Source organism: Oryzias latipes, chromosome 5, assembly GCF_053564925.1.
Source record: "Oryzias latipes strain Hd-rR chromosome 5, Olatipes_Hd-rR_3.1".
Lineage (NCBI taxonomy): Eukaryota > Metazoa > Chordata > Actinopteri > Beloniformes > Adrianichthyidae > Oryzias > Oryzias latipes.
In genome coordinates this window covers 20,652,119-20,665,686 of record NC_136241.1, presented here as the reverse complement: position 1 = coordinate 20,665,686, position 13,568 = coordinate 20,652,119, and the positions used below count along the sequence as shown (strand labels likewise).

General features: G+C 42.2%; 2 protein-coding genes across 9 annotated transcripts in view; both read right to left on the bottom strand.

Moving 5' to 3' along the window:
• Positions 1–295: 295 nt before the first annotated feature.
• rplp0 (ribosomal protein, large, P0) lies at positions 296–3,212 on the bottom strand. Its single transcript, XM_023955033.2, has 8 exons — positions 2,962–3,212; positions 2,570–2,677; positions 1,988–2,163; positions 1,671–1,758; positions 1,138–1,284; positions 866–1,051; positions 639–779; positions 296–517 (listed from the first exon to the last, which is right to left on the bottom strand). Exons 2-8 carry the CDS (start codon positions 2,621–2,623, stop codon positions 362–364), a joined length of 948 nt encoding a protein of 315 aa, XP_023810801.1. The 5' UTR covers positions 2,624–2,677; positions 2,962–3,212; the 3' UTR covers positions 296–361.
• A 2,506-nt stretch (positions 3,213–5,718) lies between these two features.
• Positions 5,719–13,568, bottom strand: part of pxna (paxillin a) — a 32,995-nt gene continuing 25,145 nt past the window's right edge. For 4 of the 8 annotated variants that reach the window (XM_011475163.4, XM_078947459.1, XM_011475164.4 and 1 more), the window contains exons 8-14: positions 12,696–12,965; positions 12,143–12,466; positions 11,081–11,239; positions 9,900–10,073; positions 8,165–8,246; positions 7,922–8,070; positions 5,719–7,845 (exon numbers count right to left, since the gene is read on the bottom strand). In XM_011475163.4, the coding sequence (XP_011473465.1) occupies positions 7,579–7,845; positions 7,922–8,070; positions 8,165–8,246; positions 9,900–10,073; positions 11,081–11,239; positions 12,143–12,466; positions 12,696–12,965 (1,425 nt within the window). In that variant the 3' untranslated portion in view covers positions 5,719–7,578. The remainder of the gene's footprint in view (positions 7,846–7,921; positions 8,071–8,164; positions 8,247–9,899; positions 10,074–11,080; positions 11,240–12,142; positions 12,467–12,695; positions 12,966–13,568) is intronic. The other 4 variants (XM_004068885.5, XM_078947462.1, XM_078947460.1 and 1 more) reach the window with 1 other exon arrangement.

Here is a 13,568-nt window from a genome sequence, read left to right as displayed (position 1 = left end):
AATCGCTTTTAACATCAGGGGCACAAGACAATTCCGCATTACAGTTTTAGTAGTTTTGGAATTTGAACAGCTAGAAATGTGTTCTATGGTCCTATTGGTCTATAGTGCATCACACAAACACCATTTTAAAGGAAAAATGGGTCAGGCCTCTTATAGGATTACATTTACCTTACTAATATGTACTCAATTTGGAAACTTTTGGATATCCTTTACTTATCAGTTCAGATGCACATCTACTTTATGACTTACATAGTTAGGTTTAGCTGGTAAAAAATAAAAACCCAAGACAAAGGACTAACGCTGTTAGAAGAGTTTATTACACTCTGCGTTTTTACTCAAATCAGGTCTGGTTTACTGGTCTTTAGTCAAAAAGACCGAAGCCCATGTCCTCGTCGGACTCCTCAGACTCCTCCTTAACCTCCTCCTTGGCAGCTGGAGCAGCAGCGGCAGTTTCTGCAGCAGCTGCTGGTGCTGCAACAGCAGCAAAAGCAGTTGGATCTGCCAGGAAGGCTTTGACCTGCAGTCAAAAAAAGTCATGTTAGCTTTACTCTAGACCGCAGCAGCAGTGGGATTTCTATTCCAGTTCCATGAAAACAAAACATGCTAAGGCAACTCAAGCATCTTAGCATGAAACACACCTTTTCAGCTTGAGGGAAAGTGTAGTCCGTCTCCACAGCAACTGCCAGGACTCTCTTGTAGCCGTTGATGACAGAGTGGGGAATGGAGGCCAGAGTGGGATAGCCAATTTCCAGAGACACACTAGCAATGTTCCTCACACCCTAGAGATAAAAGTTAACTCAAATTAAAAACACAATCAAGACTTTAAATTGCTCTGATTCAGGGCTCTAAATGAAGCACGTCTTACCTCCAAAAACCGGGCCTGAAGGGAAGCCTCAGTGATGTCGAGGACCTCAGGGCTGTAGACGCTGCCATTGTCATACACCTGCTGGATGATGAGTCCGAAGGAGAAGGGCGAGATGTTCAACATGTTGAGCAGAGTTGCCTCGCTGGCACCGACCTTGTCACCAGTCCTGATCAGACCAACATCACTCTAAAAAGAAAAAAGAGAAACATGAGAATTATGGCTAAAAAAAAAGAAGAAAAAAAAGATCAGCATCTCCTGCAGCCATTAAATACCAAGATTTCAATGGTTCCTCTTGAGATCTTGGTGGTGATACCCAAAGCCTGGAAGAAGGAGGTCTTCTCTGGACCAAGTCCAGTATTCTGGGCTGGCACAGTGACATCACAGGGGGCAATGGCTCCAGCTCGAGCTGCTGCAGGTACCTGGGAAAAGCCACAGAATCGTGCTACATTTAGAAAACAAGCTGAGAAAAAAAACTGGCATTCTATTGTGTCTGAAACCATACGACTCTGGCAGTCACAAGATCGTGCCAGAGATAGCGAGGAAACAGCTTACTGTTTGCAGGGGGAACGACAATACAGTACTACACAGCTGCATTGTAACTTATCCTGCACAGGCTCTTGCTTGTAGCCAATTACAGTTTATATGCCGTTTTTGCTGCACAAACCAACTAAGGGTACACATTACCAATTCAAGTTATCAAATTACCTTTGAAAAGACTAATCACAAAATGTGTTTTTGATTTGAAATCCAAATAGATTGAACAAAAATCATTGAACAAATGAACAATTGAGCCAGACCTGGTTACCTTGTTGGCCAGCAGCAGATCCCTGACTTCAGTCAGATCCTCCTTGGTGAAGACAAAGCCAACGTTGCCTTTAATGTGCGTCAGAAGCCTGTCGAATCACAGAAGTAAGTTGTAAATAACACCAAATGATTTTTTTTTTTAAAGGTGAAGTGTCTGAGACCTTGCGTCCCTAACTGTCGGGGATCTAGACAGACAGGGATAGCTGGAAACATGTTACTTTCAGCAGGGGGAACGACAATGCAGCACCACACAAGCTGCACAGTAGATATCCTGCTAAACTTAAAATCTCAGGGGGAAAAAAAAAAGTAAGAACTCACTTCTCCAAAGCAGGGTTGTTCTCCAGGTGTCCACGGATGGCTTTACGCATCATGGTGTTTTTACCCATCAGAACCACGGCTTTGCCTCGCAGGGACAGACGGATGGTCTGCATCTGCTTGGAGCCCACGTTGTCTGCTCCCACGATGAAGCATTTTGGATAATCATCCAGAAGTTGCTGAAGACAGAAACAATGTACATAGATGTTATAGAAGAGGAGCATTGATAAAACAAAGAGCCAAAAAAAAAAAAAAAACCCAGAACGGTTCTCAAATACAAATGTGTAGGAGAGAATAAAATGTTACTGAGAATTTTCCAAAAATTAGGCATTTTTCTCCCAAATAAGATGTGCTGCATTCTCTCATCACCTCAAAACCTTAGTTGCACGTTTGTTTTGGTGTGAAGGTTGCAAAATATTTTGAAAATACATTTTACAAACTTTCTGCAGCTGTGAAAATGTTCACTATATAATAAAATTTCAAACCAAGCCAAATCTGCCGGATGCTTAAAAGGTAAACATTGCAGACTGGAAACATTGAAAATAAAATGTTAGAAAACAGACAACCTGCAGTCATTTTACTTACGATAATTTTTATAAAATAGTTGGACTTCCACGTGGCCCTGTCTTCCCTGGGCATCTTGACAGTGCTACCAGGGATTGCCAAAGAACTGGTTTAAAGACAAGGTGAACTCTACAAACGACAGAAAGAAGACACACAGAAGACGACTTTAAATTGGGCGGAAAATGGATATAGTTAGTAGAGAGCTTTCGCTATGCTAATAAAATGTTAGCATTAGCAGAGCAGGCCCCGTTCGCCTTCACCGTCATGTTACACCTATAAACACCAAACTGAATGTTCTTCAACTGAATGAATTTAATAACGCATTCTGAATTTTTGGGCCCCATTTTTGTAACAAAAACCCAGTAAGTTAGACTTTTCCCGGGTTTTACTACAGCAGCATACGGTCAACTTACCGCGTTAGGGCCGCGTGAAAGAAAGAGGAAGGGGAAGGTTGGCTAGGGAGTATATCAAAAACTGCTGGCCAATCATGTTGCATCATGGGGCGGTTCCTTAAATACTATTGGCCAAATTTTACGTCATTCACTTTTGAGGAAACCAGCTGAAGCCTTCATATTTTCCACAACCCTTTGAAAATAATATAATTACTATTTTTTAATATCAATTTAAAGTATAATAATAATAACTTAAGAGTTAAAACAAAATTTGACTGAAAGTGACTTCTGCTTCTAAAATCGTGAATCGCACTCCTCACCGGTAGATGGGGGTGTTGCACAAATCTGCTGTTTTGTTTGGAAACCGGAGGAACCTAAACGAAGAAAAATTAGAAGAAGGGACCGGTTCGTGTGGTCTTTTTTTGGGGGGGATTGCGGGTTTTTGCGCTTTTGTTTATAACCAGTTCCTATGCCCTTTAGAATAATCGATGGCACAGTCGTTTATGCAGATTCCGTCAGAGGTCTGGAACCATGTTTTTACCTTTCTGCCCGTGTCGGACAAGTTTTGCGTCAGGGCAACGTGTAAGTACTTCAAAAAACTTATTGACCACTGGTCTCTCTGGAAAGGCTGGAGCGTCGTTTTGAGTTTTAGGAATGGCCCCTACAGCAACCAGTTTTGGGCTAGTCTTCGTCGCAGAAAAGTAGCCAGCGTGGTGATGAGGAGCAACAAGGCGAAGCACTGGAGTCAGCTCACCCAGGGTCTTCCTGGGGTCAGCACGGTCGTCGTGGAGGGAACCCCGCGGACCAACTTCCGCTTCTTGGAGGAGCTTCCCCACGTGAAACGCGTGGCTGTTAGAAGCACCTTTCTGTTGTGTGACGCAAACCCAGCGGCTTCTGCACAGCAGCTGACCCACCTCAGCTTGTGTGGCATTAGCCTCCCATCAAAGGATGTCTTCAAGGCCGCACTGTCCAAATTTACCAACCTGACGTCGTTGGATTATCATCTGGAGCCCATCGGACCACCAGTTTCATGCTTGCAAGTCTTAGTTGACAGCCTGCCCAAACTGAAGCGCCTCTCTGTGTGCTTTAAGCGCGTCCTGCTTTGTTATGACACAACTGAGGCAATCCATAGACCTGCAGCTTTATCCAGTTTGGAACTTGTGAACTATATGAATTTTTCATTACCTACAGACACTATGAGACTGCTTCCTCACCTGCGCAGTCTCTCAGTTTACCACCAGCTGTCCCACACTGAGATGGACGACCCGCAACATCTTGGTTTTTACCTGAAGTCCTGGCTGAGTGACCTCCCCCAGCTATCCAGCCTGTTGGTAATCAAGGGCCCTGCAGCCAACACGTACGCCTCTTCCATCCCGGCCACAGTGACCAGCCTCACTCTTCGTGTGGCAGGACTATCTGCAGGAGACATGGCGGCAGTAGCAGCACAGGTGCCAAACCTTCTCCACCTCCACATTGACCCCTGGCCTTCACATTTGGGAGCTCACACCTCTAAGATCCCACAGCTTTTCCCGAAGCTGAAAAGTCTTAAAATTCGCCATGAACATGTGCCAGAGAAAGACTTTTTGCAACTTCACCAGCTGCAGGACCTAGAACACTTGGAGGTTCTGGACGACCGTCCAAATCTTTGGGATCTTGTTGGGAAGCTTCGAATGATCACAAAGAACAGACTAAACATTTCTACCTCTCCTCTCCCTAGAGATGTGCTTTGCTGTGCTTGCACTCAATAAAAGCAGCGAAACACTGCTACAGTTGGTCCTTTGTGGCTGTTCCACCAATTAAAATGCTGTTTGTTTCATATTCAAGTGAAACTATCACATTTTATTAATAAAGACATAATGTTACCCAAAAGAAAGAATAAACATATCAATAGATATGAATAAAGTGAGCACTGGTTTGGTTTAAAGCCCCACTCTTTCAAAGTCTCAGTACTCTTTTAATTATTATACTGTGTTTTTAGCCAAAATAAAAAAGAACCTGTGTGGTTTTCTACTACATAGTTTCTGCAGACGGGCGGCAGTTCATTAGAGATTTGCTACAGAGTTGTGGGCGGGACCGTTGGTGCAGAGTAAGTCCACCTCTACTTCCCAACATCCCTTTGTTTACACGCTCTCCCACAATCTTACAGCTCTGTACACCCCCAACCTAATAACAAAATGGCGAGCATTGTTGGAGCTATCCAGCTGTCCAGTTTTAGGTCAGGTGCCAGCTAAAACGAGAACAATGAAGTTCATGGATTTTGTCTGCAAGGGGATGCATCAGAATGGGAGCTAGTAGTCGGCCATTGCAGCTTCTGCATCACTACTGTAAGCTTTTTCCAACTGCTTCTTTTCATCTGCTACAGACAAGAAACAACTTACTCAGGCCATTTTAAGCTTACATTTTGTATGTGTCCATCATGAGAAATATGCTACAAGAACATGTTATATAAAAAAAAACTATTTTCATCAGGGTGGGTCTTAAAAGACTTATTTATTATTCAACCTTTATTTTACCAGGAAATGCCATCGAGATTGAAGCTCTTTCAAGGGAGATGAGAAAGGTCCCTTCAGTAAATTTACTTAAAATCACTGTCAAGTTTTATTTTAATGTTAAGTCCACTTAAATGCTTCTTTTTTATCTGTACAATTTTAATACAATTTCTCTCCCCTCAGGTATGCATTTACCTCTTGTTCAAGTACATGTTTTGTGATTGGGGGAAATATTTTTGCAGAAATATTTGTTTTTTTATGGTTTGTATAGAAAATAAGTGATAAAACATGCAGGAAATCAACACTTTATATTTTATTTTTAGACGCTTACCAGTCATAACTCACAGATGCTTCCACCCCACCCACACAGAGGCGCACAAATAAATGACTCCTGAGATCGTCTGAATAGTAAAAGATAACATGAGTACGTACGTCTCAGTTTACAAAGCAAAGTTCACATAATCTGCAGTCAAAATAACAAAAAAGCTTTAAATCTTTATTTAAATTGTTTTCCTGGCAGAAGTGAGTATTGTAAGGCAGTTTATTGTGAGATAAGTGGAAAGAAAAGCCTCTGATTGCGTCTCCTCCTGTTACAGTGTGCGGTTCTGAGTTAGAATGCAACAAAAAGCAGGTGAAGTCTCCCAGTGGATCACAGAAAAGGCAGAGAGCTCAACAGTGTGTAAGACATCATTGCATTGAGACATTTGGCACAAGAAAAAGAGTCCTCACCTTTAACATTAATTCATTAATAACAAAAAAAATCAGGTATTGGCGAAATGCAGTTTATGAATACTTATTTTTTATACTAGGATCAGGTCCTAGTTTCCATCACATCCTGATCAGCAGAGAATACCGTCTCACTTTCAGCAGTAAATTGTGAATTCTTTGATTGCCAGGATCACAGTTATGAATGAATGATGGCGTTTGTGTTAAAAGAATGGAGAGTAAACCTCTGTCACAGTAAGCTACATGCTAACAGAGCCAGCTCTTTGCATATCATCACCATGAGCTCCGAGCGCTCAAACAGAAGTGGAAACGGACAAAACACAGTTCTGTCCCTTCAAAGGTAATACAGATGTAGGATCTGATTGTAGCGGCAGCTGGGGCTGAAAAAAATCCAAAGTCTGCATGCTCCAAAATAAAATACACAACTATCATTTTAACGTTTAACAAGCTACACTGCTCAGATTTTGTTAATGCAGTTATAAATGCGTACAAGTGACAACAGTAAAACATGTTGGCAATTAGGAGAATAGTTTAGATACAATAGAATTCTCTGAAACCAAATACAGCAGTAAAATCTCAGTTTTCCTAAAAGTTTAGTTTTGGCAAAAAAAAAATTGTGTAAACTCCAACATCAGTTTATAAACTAAAAAGGATAATATTTGTATCTATATTCATATACTTAAGTCAATCTGAGTGGATCAATATTGTTAAGCAAAGTTTCCGCGCTAAGATAAAAACTTGTTTAACCTCCACGTGTAAGAAAGACGCACAAAGAGTGGACAAGTTCGACTCAAGTGACAAAGTAGGAGTTTGTTTTATAGGAAATCTGTAGAAAAATAACTCGCCAACACCAGCTTATAAAATAGACTTAAGGATGGTCTCATCAAGAGATCCACTCTTCGAGTGTGCACCGTGTTTTTTTTAAAGAATCGGTGTGTGTGTAGGCCTTTGTGTTACCTTTTTCCTAAAGCTAGAAAAATACTGTTTTTCCTCCTGAATCCTCAATAACCAAAACACAGCGTATTTATCTCCAATCAGGCTAAGTTTGCGTTCACTTGTCTGTGGAATCAAGCCTCTGCATCAAACTATGTCAACATAAGTGATTTCATGTTGGCCCTGCGATGAGGGAGTTGAATAAATTACTTATTTCGATCTGTTTATGCGTAAAAGGAAAAGGTTTTTTCTATTTGCTGTTGCACACTAGAAATAGTCTAAACAGAAATATCTTTGGGTTCAATTTAGATTTCTCTTCTAAAAGGTAAAACAGAAGTAGTCTGTTCAGCATCACTGCTGATAAAAAGACCTCTGCTTGATCGCGCTTGATGTAATAAAAAAAAAAGTGTCTGTAAAGCCGCTAAGCCACAGGTGACCTCGGTCAGGCGTATTCAGACTGGTATACGTTTGCAGAAATGGCAGACGCGGTCTAACTGAAGAGTTTAACGAAGCAGCTGTGGCAGTACGGCTTGTCGTTCTGCTCTTTGAAGGTGCCCTTGTTGAGCTGTTTGAGGCAAAATGCGCACACAAAGTGCTCGGGGTGGAACTTCTTGCCCATGGCTGTGATGCAGCGGCCGGTGATGGGTTTTTGGCAGCCGGAGCACAGTGAGCCACGCCGCTCGTGGTAATGAGACTCGCAGTACGGCTGCCCGTCGTGGTCGAAAAAGCTGCCGTTTATGAACGGCGTGAAGCACTCCTGCACAAACAGAACAAAGAGTGACCGTGGGCTCCCACGCTCACTCTGCAGACAGGACGTGAAACAGACGACTCACCCTGCAGACGAAACATTCGGGGTGCCAGAGTGAGTTGAGGGCAGAGATGTAGTTCTCAAGGATTGCACGAGCACAGCCGCCGCATTTAGGGGCAAACATGTCAAAGTAGTCCTTTCGGCAGAAAGCTTTTCCATCTTTCTCGTGGAAGCCTGAAAAGAGAATGTCATTATTTGCTTCCATTCATCAAAAAACACACACAAAAAAAACGAATTAGTCTGATTAAATTAGCACATGCTATGGTACCTTCGGGTCCAAAGAAAGATCCACATTGAGCACAAAAGAAATGCTCTGGATGCCAAGTCTTGTCCAAAGCAGTGACGACTTTCTGTGAGGAAGCAAAAAGTCACAATTTCAGGGCAATTACACTGTTTAATATTAAAAGTCTTCTCCCAATTAAAGTACTACTCAAAAAAAAATCATGTTTTTAGTGTTTTTAACATCTTGTGGCAATTTTCTGAGGGTGGAGAACATTTATAAAGGAAATTAAGCTCAAAATTACATTTCTTGAGTATTCGTTTAAATAACTGTGAATCAGCAGCAGATAAAAACAATGCTCTTTGAAAGAGCATTGTATCATCAATAGGGGAAGCTCTGTGGTGGGACTGAAACTGGATCTTGCGGAGGAGGTGGCAGAGCAGAAAACTCTGAGCAGGTTCAGGGTCATCATGAGGAATCCCTCACATCCCCTACATGAGACCTTCACCAGCAGGAGGAGCACATTCAGCAACAGACTGCTGTCCCAGCGCTGCTCCACAGAAAGAATGAAGAAATCTTTTGTTCCTCGTACCATCAGGCAATACAATTCTCTGCCAGGGCATCTTAAAAGTAATTTCTTGTAATTTTTGTTTTAATTTATTTTTTATTTCATTTTTTTTACCCCCTGATTTTAAATTTATAATCTTTTTTTTATTAACAGTATTAATCTTTTTAGTCTATTGCTATTTTTACTATTTTTATTGTTTTTAATATGTGTATGTGTTTAATGAGTGTGAGCAGATTGCAATTTTTAAATTTCCTCAGTGATTATTAAAGACCTATTCTATTCTATTCTATTCTATTCTATTCTATTCTATTCTATTCTTATCTGTGATGTAGAAAGTAAGTTGGGCAGGCCACAAGCTCCCTGCTTGGTTTCATTCTTAAACACCCACTTGTAGACAAATAGATCCATAGACGTCTTTGTTTTCCTCTTCTGAGCTGGCATCTGGCTGAAAATTGTACAGCTTGAAAGCTTCGATAGTGTTTGCCATTTTTGTGGCATCGCTAATGTTAGGCCGGGGGTGTGAGGGGCTGTAAACTAGCGGGAGAGCGTGTGGACAAAGGGATGATGGGATATCAGCACAGGCTTACTCTGCACCTACGTTCCCGCACACCACTCAGAGGTCAATTTCTAATAAACTATCATTCTGCAGAATGACACAGCTTTTTTTTAAATAAAAAATCATTAAAAGACCTTTGGGAACACTTTAAAAATGACTTAAAAACTCATCGGAGTTAAGTAAAGACAATAACTATATGGCTTCATTAACACATGAGTCCGGGATGGGGCATGTTCACCCCACAAACTGCAGCTGGAATGGATGACTTCATACATGTTCCATGTTCATGTTTTCTAAAGAAATTGCCACGCTTGTGCAACTCAGAACTCCAGTTTGTTTCAGGGTGGAGGTCATTCCCAGCTTTGCCATCAGGAGGTGCAAAACCACCACATCCTTCAATAACTTCAGCAGCTGTGTTCACAGCATATGCATAGAAGTATCAGAATATATTTGCAGTGACAGAAGCAGCTCTGAACAATTACAGTTAAATATGAACCTAATAATTATCATTAGCACGTAGAAGTTGCTTTATTTGCTTCCAAAGAGGTTTCCTTGAAAGAGAAATTCAATTTTCTGTGAATCTGAGACTTTTTTCCAGTCAACCAAATGCCTATGAATAAGTAAATAGGACTATCTGGCGGTGTGTGTGCGCGACTGACATCCAGTATGGGTCCGTTGCAGTAGTGGCAGCGTGGCGAGAACAGGCTGTGGTAGTCCTTCTCACAGTACGGCTGCCCGTCACGCTCAAAGAAGTTTCTGGAGCCGATCTCCTCCTGACAGTGGGTGCAGACAAAGTGCTCAGGGTGCCATGTTCTGCCCATGGCAGTCACCACCTGGTGTGGGGACACACAGAGCATTAAAATGAAATGAGCCTCAGCAGAAGGAACACTGTGAACCAAAGCACAAGTCTGGTAACCCCACAAAGAATATCCACTTCAAATAGAAACACTTTTGCTGTCTATTTGCATTTTGTTGATCTCTGTTCAAGAAGAAATTTGATTTGACATTATTTTACCTCAATTATATCAATAATGAGAAAAATTTCTGCTTTAAAAGCAGTTAAAACAGGTCAAATAAGTTCTATGAATTACAGCAAAGGCTCAGTTTTTACTCATAATGCGAGGTTCAAACTCATTGAAACCAGAATGTACATTTTAAAAGCATTAAATCAAAACAAAAAAACTTACCAAAAATGACTAAACACCTGTAAGAGTTAGCAGTTGGTGCAGGTAAATCCACCATGCATAACCTTTGTGAGCGCAGGACAACTTAGAAGCATTACCTACTTCTAAGTTTAAATACTAACAAAACTTTGCACTTTTATGTTTTAAAATAGGAGTAAAAACAAGCTAACTTAATGGAAAAATACTGAACTAATTTATTTAAATAGCCTACTTCAGAAAATACAACAAATAAAATTTAACTTAACAAGAATATGTTAGTTTAATCTAAAATTGAACTTTAGTGGACTTGAATTTCGTTAAATGCATTTTGCTTCATTCAGAATTTAAATCCATTTCTGGATTCTTAAAAATACTAAAAAACTGGAAACAACTGTGTGTGTTTTAAGACAGGTTCCTTCTTCAGACTGAGAATCTTCTGATCCTGTTCTTCTCAAACGTTTTAGACCTACATAGAAATATGAAAAAGTTTTTTTTCTTTTTTAAACAACAGTTCAAAAAGCCTACAGACCAAACACAAACCAATCCACAAAGCAGCTTGCAACTTGTCTTGTTCTGATCAGTTTTGAGGTGGGTTCTTGTATTGGAATGCAGGGCTACATTTTTTTTTCAGACTCAAAGGATTCTTGGTCACAAACTGCAGGCTTCTTCATTGTTACCTGTCCAGCAATGGGTTTCTTGCAGGCACCACAGACACCTTTAGCCACCGTCTGGACTCCCAGTCTGTTGAGGTCCGACTGCAGGCTTCCCAGCATGTTGTCCAGCTTGTTTGCAGGTTTTGCTGGAGCGTTGGACGAGGCATTTCCTTGAGACTGGATCTGATGGAAAAAGAGAGGGGTTTACTTTAAGTATTTAGGCATTTGCGTTGTTTAGAACAAAAGATTCTGATCACCTGGACCACAGCGAGACAACGTGAGCCTGCTATAAAAGTTTCTTTTAAAGCGAAAGGTGCGACTCTGATGTGATGAAGTTGGCTAGCGGGGATTGACATTGTGTGCTCCTAGGCACATAAACACAAGCCTCCTCAGATGGTGAGGTTATTGGATCTTCACGACTCCTGCATTCCTTGCAGGAGAAAAAAATAGCATCTCTGCTCTATATTTTCTCTTAAACACTTTGGACAAACCTCACTCATCCAAATGGCCTTACTGGAAAAAACAAATACTAACCTTCTCTTGTGTACTCCTCCTCCTCATCACTTAACCCCAATAACATAAATGTCATTAAAAAAGAAGCCTTTAGCTTCAACAAGAAGTGGGACCTGTTTGCAGGAGTTATAACTGTGGTGGTAACCGTGCTGTCAGGTGGCAGATTGGGTTTCTGTTGCACCGCAGGCCTAACATTCCCCTGCATGGCAGGACACTTAGTGTAACAAGAACTAATGCTTTGCTTTTCCCTAAGCTCCTCAATTCTCCCATCCAGCTCCTGCTGCCATCAGAGGTCAGAATTAGAAAAGGGAGTCAGTGTCTCCAGCATTAGTGTCAACGCCCCTCATAACCTGGACTGATATCAGTGATCGCCTGAAGCCTTTAGAGACCACAGACGCCCTCAAAACCTTAAAAGTGTTGCTCCTGCATGCCACGGACAGAAGCCTTGACCCTGAAGGGTCAAAGCAGGCAAACTTTATGATGCCAGTTCAAGTTAAAGTGTAAATTGGGAGGCAGCTGACAGGAAGTGAGGAGGCTTAGAGACGAGCAGAGATAAGGAAAGATGATCCATGCCTGCATTGGTGGGAAGACGGGGTCACAATCTGTCTGACAGGCCACTGATACGAGGACCTTTGGAGGTGGGGGTGGTGTGAGTGGCTTGGGTGGGGGGCTAGGTGATGGAGTTGGCTGGGCAAGGGGAGGCGTAGGATCCCTGGGTGGGGGAGGAGTGGGGTCCTTAGGGGGCGGAGGGGTGGGTTCTCGGGGAGGAGGTGGGGTTGGAGGTGGAGGAGGTAACGGCGGAGGTGTCTGCTTGACTGGGGGTGGCTTTTTAGGTGCTGGGGGTGACTGGGGGAGGACTTTTCTCTGGGGGGCAGGTGATTCGGGAGGGATGATGATCTGGCAGGAAGAAGGAAACAGCGGAGAAAAGAGCGACAGACGGACAGACGGAGCACAAAAACAGAGGAGACATGAGAGAAAGTGAAGCTGATGCAAGAGATGGACTAAAGCAGAAACTATTTGAATGTACTGTGGCAATGAAAATTTCATGTTTGGTAATTACTTGAAGCCATCAATGAAATATTTATTGTCCAACTTGGTTCAGGACGGTCCTGCTACAGTCCTCTACCTTATCCACAGAGGGCTGACTTCCCTCCTCGCGTGTTCGCTGGGGGTTGGACATAACGATGACGCCCTCTGTCAGCCAGTCGTCAGGCTGTTGTTTGCGCCTGCGCTCCACTCGCCCAATCCCCAGCTTTCCCTGCAGCTCCTCAATGAGTCGGTCTTGAGAGTTGCTTTTATTCACAATGATTGGTCCCATTTTGCGCCTCAACAACCCCTCCCTGAACATTGGGTGCACATTAGTCGTCTCCTTGGTGCGGCGGATTACTGACTTGAGCTGGAGAGTGGATGATATGGACATGTGGGACTTTTTGAAGAAAAAACAAAAAATCCAAGCCTGCATTTAAAGCAGGATGAGTCCCATACCAGATATCTCATTCAAGAGGCAAAACACTCAAGAACCAGCAGTCAAAAACAAGTAAAAAACAAACAATCTGAACACTCACATGCCAAAAACGCCTTTTCTCTTTCAACCAGGTATTTCTTAATTAAAATTGTTGTGAATCGGGAGCTGATGAAAAACTGCTGTATTTCCTATGTACAAAATACACTGGGCGAGCCATAAGCTCCCGGCTCTGCTCTATTCTGATGCAACCACTTGTAGACAACTAGATTGATGCAGGTCTTTGTTTTCCTCATTTGAACGGCAGTTTTTGTTGCACTGCTGATGTTAGGATAGGCATAGGACAGGCTGTAAGCTAGTGGAAGAGCTTGTAAACAGATGGGTGACAGGAAGTGGGGGCGGGCTTTCTCTGCTCCAAGAGTCCCACCCACAACTCAGAGGTGAATTTCTGATAAACTCCTGCCGCTCTGCAGAAACTATTTCCTAGAAAACAACACTTTTTTTATTTTTAGCTAAAATTGGTTTATTCATAATTAA

Excerpts from the sequence above, each read along its gene's own strand:
- rplp0 (XM_023955033.2), bottom strand. The coding sequence starts at position 2,623 with ATGCCCAGGGAAGACAGGGCCACGTGGAAGTCCAACTATTTTATAAAA. Across the intron at positions 780-865 it reads TTCAGGCCCGGTTTTTGGAG|GGTGTGAGGAACATTGCTAG; the intron begins GTAAGACGTGCT and ends TTTTATCTCTAG. Across the intron at positions 518-638 it reads CTTTCCCTCAAGCTGAAAAG|GTCAAAGCCTTCCTGGCAGA; the intron begins GTGTGTTTCATG and ends TTTTGACTGCAG.